Here is a 16,944-nt window from a genome sequence, read left to right as displayed (position 1 = left end):
GGATGGTAACTCTGGATCTCAAAGAGGCTTATCTTCACATTCCTCTCAGGCCCAGCTGCAGGAGATTCCTGCGTTTTCGGGCTGGTACTTCTCATTATCAGTTCTCTGCATTGCCCTTTGGTTTATCTACTGCCCAGGGTGTTCACAAAGGTTCTGGCTCCTGTAATAGCTTTCTTAAGACTGAGGGAATACAAATTTATCCTTATCTGGACGATTGCCTGATTCTTGCTCAAGACAAAGACAAGTTACTTCAACATCTACAGTATGTAATGGCAGTTTTAAGGTGCCTAGGGTATTCTGTGAATGAAACAAAGTCCAGTCTAGTACCCTCTCAAGACATGTGCTTTCTGGGTGTGAGACTGAATACAGCCTCTCAGATGGCTTTTTTGACCCCGGACAAACAAAGAAATCTTCACCTATACTTCCAGCAATTATCAGTAATGTCCAGGCTGACTGCAAGGACAGTCCTTCAAGCCTTGGGGTTCATGGCATCTTGCATTCTGGTACTTCCCAATGCCAAACTGCATATGAGGAAGCTACAGTGGTATCTCAAAAGTGTATGGACTCAACACTGCCACGATTTGGACACTGTCATTCAGATAATACCTTGCATCCAGAAGGAATTCTTGTGGTGGGCTCAGGAATGTCACCTAAACAAGGGACTCTCTGTGACCCGACCAGAGGCGAGTCAGATCTTAACGACGGATGCCTCAGACCTGGCTTGGGGAGCACACTTCAATGGGAAATGGATTCAAGATACGTGGCCTCCCAGACTACAGCATTTGCATATCAACATGAAGGAGATGTTAGCAGTCCAATTTGCCCTGATGGCCTTCAAGGACCTACTTCAACCAGGACAGGTGTTGATTCAAACAGACAACACAACAGTCATGTGGTACATCAACAAGCAGGGGGAACCCATTCTTACCCTCTTTGCAGACAAGCTATGATATTGTGGGAGACTGCTCTGAGTTTGCACATCACTCTTCAAGCATGGTTTCTGCCAGGAGCACAGAACTCCTTAGCAGATGTATTGAGCAGACAAATTGTGGATCCCCACGAGTGGAAATTGGATCATCACGTATTCCAACAGTTGACAGTGGCTTGGGGAACTCCAGACATAGATCTGTTCGCTTCTCCACTAAATTTCCAACTGCCAAAATTTTGCACAAAGATGTTTCACCCAAAAGCTTGGAAAGTGGATGCTCTATCTTTCAGTTGGAACAACCTTCACGTCTATGCTTTCCCTCCTCTGCCTCTCCTTCCCAAGGTACTCTTGAAAGTCAGGCAGGACAAGCCTTGCATGATTCTAATAGCACCAGATTGGCCACGCCAGCACTGGTATCCTCTGCTGAGGAGTTTAGTTCAAGAGCCTCCTTGGCCTTTGCCACCGATTCCTCACCTGTTGTCCCAGTCAAGCAATCATTTTCTCAATGTCAGGGTACAGTCCCTGTATCTAACAGCCTGGCGTATTCTGTTTTAGACCCTGGGGGGTCTCAGCTTCCTCCACAGTTTTTGAATGTCATTTTGGAAGCCAGACGGCCTAGTACTAGAAAAGTTTATGCTGATAAATGGAGGAGATTTTTTCTTTGGAGAACAGCAAAGAGCTTTGATGTCTCAGTGCCTAATTTGAGTTTTACACTACAGTACCTTACTGAATTGCTAGACAAGGGTTTGTCTTTTTCCTCCGTGAAAGTTCATGCTGCAGCCATTTCTGCTCACTATAATTGTGACCCTCCTTTATTTTCTCACCCTTTGTTTAAACAATTTCTTAGAGGGGCAAAAAACATAAGACCCCCACGTAGAGCTCCTACTCCTTCCTGGGATCTCAATTTTGTGTTGGAAAAGCTTACTTTACCTCCTTTTGAACCTGCAGCTACGTCTGAGTTGAAATTTTTGTCTTGGAAGACTGCTTTTTTGTTGGCCATTACGTCTGCTAGGAGGGTATCTGAATTACAGGCTCTCATGGCAGTTGAACCCTTCCTGATATTCCATAAGGATAGGGTGTCCTTACGTACTAACCCTACTTTCATGCCTAAAGTTATTTCTAATGTGGCCTTAAACCAGTCTATTCTTTTGCCTACTTTTTATGCTGATCCCCAAACTAAAGGGGAAAAAGTCTTGCATTCTTTGGATATTCACAGGCAGTTACGCTATTATTTGAGCAGAACTAAAGAGTTCAGGCAGACTCAACAGTTATTTATTTCTTTTGCTTTGGGTTCACAGGGGAAAGCTGTTTCAAAGCAAACTATTTCTAAGTGGATTGGCCATTGTATTGCTTTTTGTTATTCTCATCGTGGAAAGGATGTTCCTGCTGGGATCAGACCTCATTCCACTAGGGCTACTGCCACATCTACTGCCTTTTTAAGGGGGGTAGCTACTAAGGATATTTTGGAGGCAGCTACTTGGAGTTCAGTGCACACTTTTACTAAACATTACCATCTCCCTCTTTATTCCAAGTCTAGGGCTGGGTTTGCCACTGCAGTTTTACAGGGCATGTTAGCAGCTCCTAATGCTTTTTAGTTTACCAGCCGCCCTTTACCTTTGCTTTGGGATTCTACCCACAGGTTATGACTGCAGCAATGTGAGACGAAGAACATAGTACAGTTTTCTACCTACCATAAATGTAGATGTTCGAGGATCCACATTGCTGCAGTCCAATTCTCCCTCCCTCCTTCCCCTCTATAGTTTGGGGTTGTTGGTTGTTGGGTACTTTCTATTTTTGCTGTGGCCTTTCCTTTTTAGGCCTTCTGACATCTGGGGCAAGAAAGACTGAGGATATGGCGTCGGTCATGCGCTTAAGTACTACTGCGTACTGACGTCAGCTCTGAGCGACCATGACCAACGCCAGCCTAACACTTTGGTATTCGGGCCGACCGAGGACAGCGGACTACCCACAGGTTATGACTACAGCAATGTGGATCCTCGAACATCTACATTTATGGTAGGTACAAAACTGTACTTTTCTGTCTTGGAAGACACTTTTTCTGGTTGCTATCACTTCAGCTAGGCGTGTCTCATAACTTCAAGCACTATGTGTTCGCCCTCCTTACCTGGTGTTTCACAAGGACAGAGATTCTCTGAGGACCAATCCAGCCTTTCTTCCTAAAGTTTGCTCAGAGAACAATTTAAATCAGTCCATAGATCTCCCGGTGTTCTTTCCCAATCACAGCAACAAGGCAGAATACAAGCTCCACCTACTGGATGTTCATAGACCATTATGTTTTACCTTCATAGAACTAAAGAACTAAGGAAGTCAGACCAGTTATTTCTCTCTTATGCCTTCAATAAACAAGGCCTCCCAGTTTCCAAGGTGACCTTATCCAGATGGTTATCTAATAATATTACCTCCGTTTACCAGTTACGGAATAAAGAGTTTCCAGCTAAACCAAAAGGTCATTCTACCAGGGCATTAGCCATCTCCATAGCTTTTCAGTCTAGGTTGCCCATAGATTCAATCTGCGCAGCTGCCACGTGGGCAAGTCCTCATACCTTTATATCTTACTACAAGGTGGATATGGTCTCCCGGAGCATAGCTAACTTTAGTTCCACTGTTCTGAAGAGTCTGTTCCAATGAGCCACCCAGGATGTTAGGTGCTAGGGACGCAGTCCCAAACAGCAAGAACAAAGGCGAGATAGACAACTTAACATAAAGAAGTTATGTACCTACCATAACGTTCCATGTTAGTTGTCTTCTCGCCTTCCTTCCTTGCGTCCCTCCCTCCTTCCCCTGGCCTAGTGGACTGAGAGGAGTTTTTGATGTTCTTCATCTCACATTGCTGCAGTCCTTACACTTGGGTAGTCCGCTGTCCTCGGTCGGCCCGAATATCAAAGTATAAGGCTGACGTCGGTCAAGGCGCATTTGACTGACATCAGGACGTCAGGGTACAAATGCGCATGACCGACGTCATATCCTCAGTCTTTTTTGCCGCATGGTCCGATGCAGAAGCAGCATTGCAAGTGCCGGTTGGCGTTCTGAAATTTTTCGATTCGGAGTTTCAGACCGAGTCAAAGTTGGCTAAGTACCCGTTGGGGAATATTTTAGTTTTTCTTGCCTCAGTGGTTTACGGATGTCAGAAAAAGTGAATAATTGTATTTCTTGTGGGAAACAGATACCGCATAGAGACTATCATACTTTGTGTATTCCTTGTTTAGGGCCTGAGCACGGCGTTGTTGGGTGTCGCTCTTGTGCTAGATTCAATAAGCGCACTATAAAGAAGGTTAGATTGTGCCAGGTTAGTCTTGAGCGGTGCAATTATAAAATGCCGTCGGATGCTCCGGCGCCCTTCTTCGAAGCGCAAGGACAAAGCAGTTAAGCCTAGGCTGGAAGAACCGTCCGTACGGACGCGGTTCTTTAGAGGTGTCGGTGGGCGGTGGTTCCACCAGAGGTTTCTTTGGGATCCCAGGGAGAGACTTTGTTATTGCAGGATGTGGCCTCTCAGGAGGCAGGTCAGGCTGAAGGGGCTTCTCAGGTTACTATACTCCCCTCCTTCCTAAGGTGGTTAGGCCCTCTCCTACTGTTGCCAAGGCTTCTCCCAGAGGCAGGCCAGGTTTAGCTTCAGTTGGTGTCACCCCTAGTTCTTCAGGAACTGTGCCCAAGAAGCATATGCTTAAAATGGCAGAAGATTTGATTACTTTGATTAGGGGTTATTTGCCCCCTCCTGATAAGAGACCTAGGGTGGAGCCTGAGCTAGGAGTTTTGAGCAGGCTTGGATGTTTCAGAGTCTTGCTGAAGACTTGCAGGAGTATTCTCCTTATTCTGATTCTGATGTGGATGATTCTACTCCTTCTGCTTCTCCTCCTGAGGATTTTTCTTTTCAGAAACTCTTCATTCCATGAGGGAGCATTTTTAAGTGGGAAGGTCAGGACTTCTCTGATTCCAGGAAAAGGCTTAGGGAATTTTGTTTTACCCCAGCATAGTCCTTTGGCTATATCTACTTTTTAGGATGTGGTGGAACATGTTTTTACAGAGGCTTCTCTTAATCCTGATTCTTTGCCTCCTGCTCCTGTTAAACCGGATAGGTATTACAGGGTGCCTGAAGCTCATAAGTATCTTTTTAACAGTCCTAGGGCAGACCCAGAAACTGTTAGTCAGGGGCCTAAAGGTGTTAAGGCTTCTGTTGTCAAGAATCCGGTTCCTTCAGATAAAGAGGCCAGGGCTTTGGATAGATGGGGAAAGAAAGTTTATACTTCTTCCACTCTAGCTATGAGGGCTTTGAATTGCCAGTTTCACATGTTGAAATACCAAAACTATCTCCTTTCACAATTGAAGTCTAAGGTTGATGCTCTAGCGGAAGGTATTGATTGTAAAGAGTTGCAAGATTTAGTGCATGTTTCTGAACAGGTGGGTAAGCATTCTTTGCAATGTGGTTTTGATGCTGTACAGGCCTCGTCTAGGGTGGCTGCCACTGGGTCAGTTCTTCGCAGGCACGCCTGGCTGAGGGATCAGAATTTATCTGACCATGTTAAAACAAGGATTTTAGATGCTCCTTTACAATCGGATGTGTTGTTTGGTTCTCCTGTTGAGACAGTTTTAAAGAAAATGGAAGACAAGGCTAAGTCTATGCAGACTGTTAAAGATTTTTTGCAGGTTCAGCCTCCAAAGTTTAGTAGAAATTGGCCTACTAAGGGGTGGACGTATCCTTCTCATGATTCCCAGTCTAGGGGTAGATCTAGACGTGGTAGGGGCAGAGCTCAGGGCTCTTTCAGGCCTAGAACAGGAGTTCTCCTGCACAGTCTTGGTGAGGGCAGGGGTCAGTCCTTTCGTAAACAGACCCAATGACCTACCTTTTCAGCTGCCAGAACCTTCTCGTCTGGCAGCACCTTTGGGAGGAAGGTTGGCACTTTTCAAAGAAAATTGGAGTTTAATTACCCAAGACAGATGGGTATTGGATATCATTCACCACGGTTACAGGTTTTATTTCCATACCCTGCCTCCTTTCAAAGGCATGCCAGACGTTCCTCCTCCACAAAGAATAGAGGCTCACAAGCAAATTTCTCTGTTACTCCAAATAGGGGCCATTCAGCCGGTCCCTATGCCAGAAGTGGGCCTAGGATTTTATTCTCGCCTGTTCCTAGTACCAAAGAAAGGGAACACGTGGAGACCAATTTTGGACTTATCTATCCTCAACACTTATCTGGACATTCCCAAGTTCAAAATGTTGGCGTTACAGCAGCTTTTACCTCTGCTGGGCAAAGATCATTGGATGGTAACTTTGGATCTCAAGGAGGCTTATCTTCATGTTCCTATCAGACTGAGTTGCAGGAAGTATCTGCGTTTTCGAGCTGGGACTTCTCATTATCAGTTCTCTGCATTGCCCTTTGGCTTATCTACTGCACCCAGAGTTTTCACGAAAGTTCTGGCTCCAGTGATAGCTTTCCTCAGGTTAAAAGGAATACAGATCTATCCTTATTTGGACGATTGCCTGATTCTGGCTCAAGGAAGGGACGAGCTTCTTCATCATTTGGATTATGTGATAGCAGTGCTAAGATGCCTGGGGTATTCTGTGAGCGAAATAAAGTCCAGTCTAGTACCCTCTCAGGACATGTGCTTTCTGGGTGTGAGACTGAATACAGCATCCCAGATGGCCTTTTTGACCCCGGACAAACAAAAGAATCTTTCCCTTTACTTTCATCAGTTGTCTCATCAGTCCAGGCTGACTGCAAGGACAGTCCTTCAAGCCTTGGGGTTCATGGCATCTTGTATTCTGGTGCTTCCCAATGCCAAACTGCATATGAGGAAGCTACAATGGTATCTCAAAATGTATGGACACAGCACTGCCAGGATTTGGACACTGTCATTCAAATAATACCTTGCATTCAAAAGGAATTTTTGTGGTGGGCTCAGGAATGTCACCTAAACAAGGGACTGTCTGTGACCCGGCCAGAGGCGAGTCAGATTCTAACGACAGATGCCTCAGACAAAGCTTGGGAGCTCATCTGAATGGAAAGTGGATACAAGACAAGTGGCCTGCCAGACTACAACATCTACATATCAACTTGAAAGAGATGTTAGCAGTCCAGTTTGCATTAATAGCTTTCAAGGATTTACTTCTTCCAGGGCAGGTGTTGATTCTAACAGACAACACAACTGTCATGTGGTACATCAACAAGCAAGGCGGAACACATTCTTATCCCTATGCAGGCAAGCAATGATTTTGTGGGAGACTGCTCTCAGTTTACAGCTAAATCTTCAGGCAAGGTTTCTGCGGAGCACAGAACTCCTTAGCAGATGTGTTGAGCAGACAAATTATGGATCCCCACAGTGGAAATTGGATCCTCATGTATTTCAGAAATTGACAGTGTCATGGGAACTCCAGACATAGATCTGTTCGCTTCTCCACTAAACCACCAGCTGCCAAAGTTTTGCACAAAAGGTTTCATCCCACAGCTTGGAAAGTGGATGCTCTTTCTTTCAATTGGAGCAATCTTCATGTGTATGCCTTTCCGCCTCTGCCTCTCCTCCCAAAGGTACTACTAAAGGCCAGACAAGACAAGCCAAGGATGATTTTGATAGCTCCAGATTGGCCTCGACAGCATTGGTACCCATTACTGAGAAGCCTGGTGCGGAAACCTCCATGGCCTTTGCCTTGATTCCACACCTGTTGTCTCAGGAGGACAGTCATTTGCTCAATGTCAAGCTTCACTCTCTGCACCTAACAGCCTGGCATATTCTGTCTTGAACCATAGTGGGCCTCCACTTCCACAGCAAGTTTTGAATGTTATTTTGGAAGCTAGACGGCCTAGTACAAGGAAAGTGTCAGATAAATGGAAGAGATTTTTATTTTGGAGTGCAGCAAAGGATTTTGATGTTTCTGAGCCTAATTTGAGTGTGGCTCTTCAATATCTTACTGAGTTACTGGACAAAGGTTTGTCCTTCTCTTCTATTAAGGTTCATGCTGCAGCAATTTGACTCACTATGATTGTGACCCACCATTGTTTTCTCATCCTTTGTTCAAGCAATTTCTTAGAGGGGCAAAGGATATAAGACCCCCACGAAGAGCTCCTACTCCTGCTTGGGATCTCAATTTTGTGTTGGAGAAACTCACTCTACAACCTTTTGAGCCTGCAGCTACTACTGAATTAAAGTTTTTATCATGGAAGACTGCTTTTTTGTTGGCTATTACCTCTGCAAGAAGGGTTTCTAAGTTGCAGGCCCTTATGGCGGTTGAGCCTTTCTTAATTTTCCATAAGGATAGGGTATCTTTACGTACTAATCCTTCCTTTATGCCTAAAGTGGTTTCTAGTGTGGCTTTAAACCAAACTATTCATTTGCCAACTTTTTATGCAAACCCCCAAAATAAAGGGGAAAAGATTTTGCACACTTTAGATGTACACAGGCAGTTGCGGTATTATTTGGACAGAACTAAAGGGTTCAGGCAGTCTCAGCAGTTATTTGTTTCTTTTGCTTTGAGTTCTCAGGGCAAGCCTGTGTCAAAACAAACTATTTCTAAGTGGATTGGGTTTTGCATTGCTTTCTGTTATTCCCATCATGGCAAGGAAATCCCAGCTGGGATTAGGCCTCATTCCACTAGGGCTACTGCCACTTCGACAGCTTTTTTGAGGGGGGTGGCAACTAAGATATTTTGGAGGCAGCTACTTGGAGTTCAGTGCATACTTTCTCTAGGCATTATCACCTACCACTTTACTCTAAATCCAGGGCTGGTTTTGCCACTGCTGTTTTACAGGGCATTTTGGCAGCTCCTGCTTCCTTATAGTTTGGCCATCCTCCCTTACCTCTGCTTTGGGATTCTACCCAAGTGTAAGGACTGCAGCAATGTGAGATGAAGAACATAGTACAGTTTTGTACCTACCATAAATGTAGATGTTCGAAGATCCACATTGCTGCAGTCAATACCCTCCTCCCTCCTTCCCCTCTGTAGTTAGAGGCGGTTGTGTGGGTTGGGTTGTGAATAGGGTGTATATTGTATGTATTGTACATATTTTTAGTGCTAGGATGGTTGGTTGTTGGTTTGCTGTCTTTTGGTTTTGGCCTTTATTTCTAGGGTCTTCTGACATCTGGGGCAAGAAAAGACTGAGGATATGACGTCGGTCATGCGCATTTGTACCCTGACGTCCTGATGTCAGTCAAATGCGCCTTGACCGACGTCAGCCTTATACTTTGATATTCGGGCCGACCGAGGACAGCGGACTACCCAAGTGTAAGGACTGCAGCAATGTGGATCTTTGAACATCTACATTTATGGTAGGTACAAAACTGTACTTTTTCACTGGCTGAGTTTTTTTTTGCTTATTGTTCTTCTGGCCAGGTTTTTCGTAACCTATTCTATAATTAGATGTATTGAACAACCAGTTTTTAGATAAACTGTTTTTCTCAACTTATGTCTGGGATTAGCTATTACAAATGAGATCTGGGTAGCTTTCGCTAGGCATCATGGGATAAGGGGTAGCCTCGAGCCAGTAAACAGCTCTCGAGCTATTGAAGATGGCTGAGTCGGAGCCGAGGATTGGCTCCGAACCCAAACAGCAAGAAGGAAGGCGAGATGAAGACAACTAACATGGAATGTTATGGTAGGTACATAACTTCTTATGTACTAAGCTTCAAGAATGTAATTGGACTGTACCCTACTGGAAAAGAGCAGAAATGTATATGGACTATGTGCCTGTGCAAATGTGTGTGTTTCATGGTAGACGCTGGACCATACAGAGTTAACTTGCAAACCCTCAAGAAAATAAGTTGAAAAGTGAAGTGTTTTATGATTTTGTTTCACTGCAGCAAGGAGACGGGATGTCTAGAGCTAAAAGTTTTTTTCTATTATCTTGAAACAGAAATGATTACTAGGTTTCAAATGTTAAGTGTTAATTGTTTTATGACTTCCAGTTCTAAGAAAGTTTCTGACAGATATGTACTTCTTACATAGAGATGTTAAAAATTTCTGTTGGTATCTATTAGCCTGGGAACTGAAGCCAGGTGACAAATAGTGATGTCTTCCTGACTAACCCAGCAGTAATGTATATTATTAATTTAAAAACTATCTCAGAGAGTGAGACTATGTATTTTGTATTTGTCTTTGCATGTAGAAACATCCCACTCATCAGTACTTCTGCCTGCATCTTGCTAATAGTAAGTAGCTAGGGAAAAGTGATTTCTCCTAGATATAGAGAGAAATATAGTAAAGATTAGTTTAGATGTTTTCTGTATTTATTTGAGACTGTCCTGCAATGTTTTAAAATATTTCCTGTGATTCTGAACTCTATAGTCACTGTGTTGGGTTGTTTGATATTGTCTTGTTCTTTTATTATTTATTATTAAATATATTTAAACCTTTTAATTGTGACTGGTTGGTTTAGAGATATTTAAGCTCTTAGGGTACTTGCATATGTATTTGGTGACACTGTATAGGCTACTCCTAAATAGCCTTGAAAGTCATGGTCACGCTTAACCATTTGGATAATAGTAACATTACACAGTAGAATTGGCCACCCTTTGTAAGGGCCTTATAGTAGCTGATAAAGAGCTGGTTGGTGGCAGTGATAACTACCTTTTAGTCTGGGCAGAATGGGGCATAGCTACTAAACCTGTCCCAGCCTTTCCCAGGAGTGTGTGTGTGTTTGTATATAAACCAGATCTCAAAGTGTGTGTTTGTGTGTGTGTGTGTCAGCTACTTGGGCATAGACACGAAGCACTGGTTGGAGAGAAAGGGTGGTGGAGGTTTTAGCTTGACTGCTCGGCTGAGATCCTAACCCTATAAGCTGTGCCAGTGGGGAGTTTTACTGGGGATCTGGAGGGAGAGGGAAAAAACAGCCCCAGACTGACTGTGATCTCAGTGTGCTCTTTAAGGGAAATTGTACTTTACTGTGTGTGCACTTGTCATCCAATGTGTACGTCCCTCACTGGTGCTAGCGGTGAGGATTGAGGCTCCTTGATTACTGTGCCAGTGTAGGGGTGTCACAAGTAGATTCTCTACTTTACTCTACAAAGATTTCAAATTATCTTCCATAGTGGAATCATAGGCACCACATAATGTAAGACCCAAGTATTTAATACCGCTAGTCTACTTTAGCCCCCTGCTCTCACAAATGCCATGTCTTTCTTTGACTATGTCCTTTACGTTATGTCCACAGGGCCATAACCCCACACTCAACCATGGTGTATTACATTCAACATCCCCATTCTTTCACCATAGCCTCCCCCGCACCCCACCAGACCCTGTGGACAGCAACATTGCACACCTGCCCACACATCATACAATAGGGACATTTGAGTTTATGCATATAAGAAGGACATTCTGAGCTGGCTTAGTAGCATATGCAGCAGCTGTGTACTATACTAGTAGATACCAGTATGACTGGTCATGTTAAACATTCATAGTACTAGTGTCATTTTTGTCTTTTCCCTTTACCTTTCTACTCTCTTTTTTTGCTATCCTCTTTTTATATTTTATTTAATATTTGTCGTTTTATTTTTTTATCCATTTATACTATTTTCTGTATCATCTGCCATGACTGTGCCAGAAGCAAGACATAGGTCCCCACCACGCCACTGGCCCCTGCCTTGCCAGTACACCATCTGCCTCCATGGCTAACTCCCCATTGGAAATGTGAGGGCTGATTTGTGGGCATCAACAGTGGCCTCTGGCAGTCATTCAGCAGATGTGAGTGCTGTTGTTCTGGCAGCACTTTGTGGGAATCACATTTTGGCATCTGGCTGGAGTTGGCAGAGATGGTGGACCAGTGGTTTGATGCCCACCTTATCACCTGGAGAAATAATTATGCGCTTTTGAGTCATACTGCTGCCTAGGACTTCCATCACCTTCAGGCAGGGCTTAGTGGGGAGGGTAGTAATGACTGACCTTTTCATGGTTTCAGCCCTAGCAACATGGTGTCAGGAGTGGGATGCCTAACCTATCTCCCATCCTAGTGTTTCCCTTCTTTGTGTATCACCTCCCACCCCATGTTTATTGACCAATCATCTCCATCACAACATATCATTCTGCTGTCTGTATGCCAGTAATTCCACTGTCAAACCCAACCCTTTGTATATTTCTTGTTGGTTTTTGTTTGTATGTACCTGCTCTCATAACTGTACCATCCTTCCATCCTCTTCCTTCCCCTTACATCCTTCCCAGAAATTGAATAAAATGACTGCCTGTCCCTCAAAAAAAAAGTATACCCTTTCTCCCACCACCTGACTCCTACTTTACCTTCCCTGTGTCCTTGTGTATGGTCCTCTGATTGATCTTCCCTCCTTTTCTTTCTTTACCATACACCATTTACTCCCCATTTAAAACAATGAAATTGTGTATAAACATTGCCACTTGCTATAGTTTCCAGCCATTATTGTAACACTGGAAAACACTGCCTGTGTGCACAAAGGCTGGTGCATGCTGTTGATCACCATTTGTTTTTGTGATGTTTCTAGCCACATTTGCTGAAATCACTCTCTCACTGCTGAGCCTATCTTTACTGTAAGCAGGTTTCTTAATTAGTTGCTGCTTGGGCCTTAAAGAGTTCTGCTAGTTAATTGACAATATCATTTGATCTGCATCACATATCTTAGCATCTGTCTGGTAGCATTTGCTCAGGTGCAGAATTCATTTTTCTAAATCTTGGGGCATGGTTCTTCCATCTGTATTCTGGTATACTTTAGCTGGTATTTTTATTCTTGAAATAAAGCCAGTTGTAGTAGGGCTGTGTTGAAGGACAGCTGACCTACACATTTACTTACTTCAGCCCGTCTTTTCTGAGGTAGGGTTTTATCATGCATGGAATTCTGTCCCACTGGTATGAACTACTGCAGGGATCCTTACATGTTGAAATAGTAAAGGTGTGTGAGTTCTAACCATATCTGACATTCTGTGGCAGTGACAGCTGATGGAGGTCACCTTTTCATATTCTCTGACCTCATTAGAGCATAACCATATTTTTTGTTCTTCATATCCTTGCAGATGGTTATAACAAAGGATTATAAGGAAATAGATTTATGATGTAATAAACCTTCCTGTTGAGTGTCTTATTTCATTGCAGAAAATACAATCGAGGTAATGAACTTTAGTCCTTCATAGTGAACATACTTAATGCAGTTACAGTGACTACCATTGCAGTCCACTGGGGTAATGTTGGGGAGGGGACATCATGTCTCTGAGTATGGCTATGCAGGATTTAATGTGGTATAACATGAAGACTGATGATGATTGGTGCAACTTGTTTCAAGAGTCTATCTTGAAGATTTACTGACAGGGTGCATGCTCTTATATATTTACTTTATAGAACTTTGCTACTTGTACCATTTTCCACAGCCTTAACAATTAACTTGTAGTCTAAAATGAATCGTGCATTTTTATCTGTTGTAACTTGTTTTACAGCTGGGACCAGTCAGTCTTACCCTGATGGGAATTGTGGCAATCCACTGTATGCATATCTTAGTACGCTGCAGTCATTATCTTTGTCAGAGGTGAGTGCACTGCATAACCTTAATTTTTTTTCCGCAGTGACATGTATGGTTATACTCTATTATTATTTTTTTTGTTCTATGTCTAGTCTGTGTAGGTATCATAAAATTAATGAAAAATATATTGAAAGATGTGGAATAACTACTTAGAGAAACAAACCCTCTGTCATGAGCAGGCATAAGGAGTAAGTTCATATCATGTTTTTATTTCAGATTTCTTAAGGGCATTGCCACCTTGAAGTTGCCTCACTTTACTGTGATTTCTTTCTGGACAGTTCCTTTTTTTTTACAAAATTGCATCACTTCTGGCACATTGCCTATAGATGTTTCTAACAGCATTCCATTAATTTGCTGCACATATCACAGTCAGGGCAGAGCAGTGAGTTGCAGGATAATGTGCACAATTTATGATTTATTTTCTACTTGGTGACCCAGTAGGTGGGCAGTTCTGAAAGCCCTTTATAGTCATAATCTGAAAGTACAGAAACAAAAGCAAATAACATGAATATTCAAAAAGCATACAATACATAAATGCAGAATCAGATGTTTCTTAAATGGTCTTGGAACAAATGTACAGAGAAACATTGCAGAAGAAGAGTTAACAGTAAAACCAAACAAACAATAAAAACTCAGTATTTAGACAGTTCACATACAGACAGTCCTCTTCTCAGCCTTTGTTTATGATTTGCATGTCACCGGATGTCTCGGAAGACAGAGATCGAGTCAGACTTGTTGGGTGATGCACAGAGAATTTGCATGGAAAGCCATCCTCTGAATCACAGACAGCTGTGCAGTTGGGCTGCAAGAATAAGTATACACACACACACACACACACACACACACACACACACACACACACACACACACACACACACACACACACACACACACACACACACATACTTGTGTGTATCTGTGCGTGTTTGTGTGTGTGTGTAGATATATATATATATATATATATATATATATATATATATATATATATATATATATATACACTGTTGTATTTCAGTTCAACAGTAGTCACAGAATCCCTCTTACACATCACTTTTTTCAAGATTCAGTGTGGATTTAGCCCTCTTACACATCACTTTTTTCAAGATTCGTTGTGGATTTTTTAACAAGGGAGGTAAGCAAAAACATGCTGTTCTTAGCAAAATAGGTATAAACAGAAAGTTAAAAGAAATCCAGTCTTAAGAGGACTTGGAGGGTAGATGGCTAACATTTATTAGCCAAACACTCTCGCTGCATCATTGAATACCTCTGCACAGAGTTACATAATTTCTGTTTTATATAGCAGCTTGGTTGTTTGTCCCCTTCAACAACTTGTGCCAGTCGTGTGCCTAAGTCTACTTCAAAGGCATCCATGAGCACTGTGAACTGATTGGAGAATCTGGGACTAACATGGTGGTTTCAGAACACAACTTACTCTTCAGTTTCTTGAATGGCTGGTCTGTCTGTTTATCCATTTGATATTCATTGTCTCATTCACCTTGGTAAAATAAGTCAGAGAACATGCTGTAGTGGTAAAGTTTGACATAAATTTATTGTAGTCCATAGCCATCCCCAAAAAGGTCTTGACATGCCTTTTGGTGGAAAGTATGACATCCACCTTTCTATCTGGGGTTCTGTCTGGGGTTCCACTAGTCCCCTTCCTGTTATGTAGCCCAAACACAGGCCTTTAGTCATGTCCAGTTTAGATATTGCTGGGTAAGGTCTTCAACCAGCTTGTTTTATGGAATCTAGAACACCTTGGACATTGGCAAGATGTTTTCTCAGTCTTCAGAAAAAAATAATAAATATTCACAACATCCTTTGTCATGATAACTGCATGTCTTGCATCCCTTATGTCCCATTTACTATGTTATTTGTAGTGCTGTCTGTACAAATTTTAGACTTTTATCTTTGCCCACTGGTGAACATGTCCATTTACCCATTGTTTATCTTCTAATCAGGTTCTCGTTATAATTCTGCTTTTGTTTATAGCTATTCATTCTCATGCCAGTCATCATTCACAAGATTCATCACGCATGACTCACAGGCTGCACACTGTGCTCTTCTTCCCGTTATATGCCATTTAGTCTCCTACTTTGTAGGCTAATCTTAGCTGTGCTGTGTTAATTTCAGAAAATGATATTACTTGAATTTTTTTTGCAAAGTTTTTATTTAATTTTAGATCAGTGTAACATTACAACATGAATTTTATAATACATAACATAAACAACTAAAACTATATAAAGCATCCATAACAAAAATTAACATTGAACAAAACCATTAATACTTTTCCAGTAAGTCTCTCAGTTTTAACCAAGATAAATGTTTATGGGTGATAGTTGATGTTCTGTTATACACATTTTGTAATTCCTTATTGCATACGCTTTTTGCAAGCAGATAAATTCAGTAAAAAAGGGGTTAGTTTTACTTTTCCAATTTATTGTGATGATTTTTCTGGCAAGGGCCAGAATGAACCAAAAAGAAAGGCACTTGTGTTTTTGGTATGTGAATCTGGAACTGGGGCATTAAACAAAATCAAGGAATTTGTAATATCACAATTGCCTGACTACAATGCTTTAACAAAATTTCTAAATTCTATCCAAAATGGAACAATCACTTTACACTCTATAACCATGTGAAGCCAGTTTACCTCTAATACCTCACCACATCTCCAACATCAGTTTTCTCTTTTTTATAAATCATAGCATTTTTATGTGGTGTTAAACATTTTCTATGCAAAAACTTCCATGTAAAAATTCTCTAGTATATTAAGTAATGAGGTGGTGTTACTTATAGACCTCAAAGCTATTTTTTATTAATTTCTGAAAAAGTTTCATTCTTAATTTTTGTTGAGTAATCCCAATAAAATGAATCAAAGGCAATGAATGCAGCTCTTAAAATCCTATACATTGTTGCTAAACAAGACTTATTTTAAATCACATCTCTATCAATCCAAAATAAAATCCAAAATTTTCAGTATAGGTTTTGTATTTATAGTTAATGATAATTGTACTTTGTTATTAATGAATTGCTTAAGCATTTGTATAGTTAACCAGTTATTTTTTTCTTTATATTACATCTGGCCAGTAGATGAGCAGCAGTATGCATTTTATTTCTTTATTACTTGAATTTTTGTGTGTATTGATTTTTACTAGCTTTTCCTACACTTCTCAGTTGTACCCTTTCTGTAAATCTTAGTATTTATGATTTTGTACATTACTTCATTGTCTTGTTATTATTGTCTCTATTTATGTTATTCATGCCTTAGGACCCAGGTTATGGCTGAAATCAGTCTTCAGATCAGTTCCCTTACTCATTTAACAAATGTAAAATAAAATAAATGAATGAATAAAGCTGTTGCATGCCTGTTGTGAGATCCAAGAATCTATTCATATGCCACTGAAACTGTGCTAGTGCACCATGAAGTCCAAACAGCAAAACTTTATAATGAAAATACCTTCAGTTGTGAGGAATGCTGTATTTCTCCTTAGCTGACAGAGTTAAAGGGATTTGCCAATATCCTGCAGTCAGATCCATTG

At 41.6% G+C, this 16,944-nt stretch overlaps 1 protein-coding gene across 1 annotated transcript in view; it reads left to right on the top strand.

Annotated features, from left to right (window-relative positions):
* SLC36A4 (solute carrier family 36 member 4) overlaps nucleotides 1-16,944 on the top strand; it is a gene marked incomplete in the record, with an annotated part of 1,257,367 nt that overhangs the window by 610,705 nt on the left and 629,718 nt on the right. The window contains 1 exon segment of the mRNA XM_044072201.1: nucleotides 13,326-13,414. Coding sequence (XP_043928136.1) covers nucleotides 13,326-13,414 — 89 coding nt within the window.

Source organism: Protopterus annectens, chromosome 5.part0 (genome assembly GCF_019279795.1).
Source record: "Protopterus annectens isolate FY-2018-M chromosome 5.part0, PAN1.0, whole genome shotgun sequence".
In the NCBI taxonomy this organism is placed as follows: Eukaryota; Metazoa; Chordata; order Ceratodontiformes; family Protopteridae; genus Protopterus; species Protopterus annectens.
This window is presented reverse-complemented; position numbering and strand designations above follow the sequence as displayed.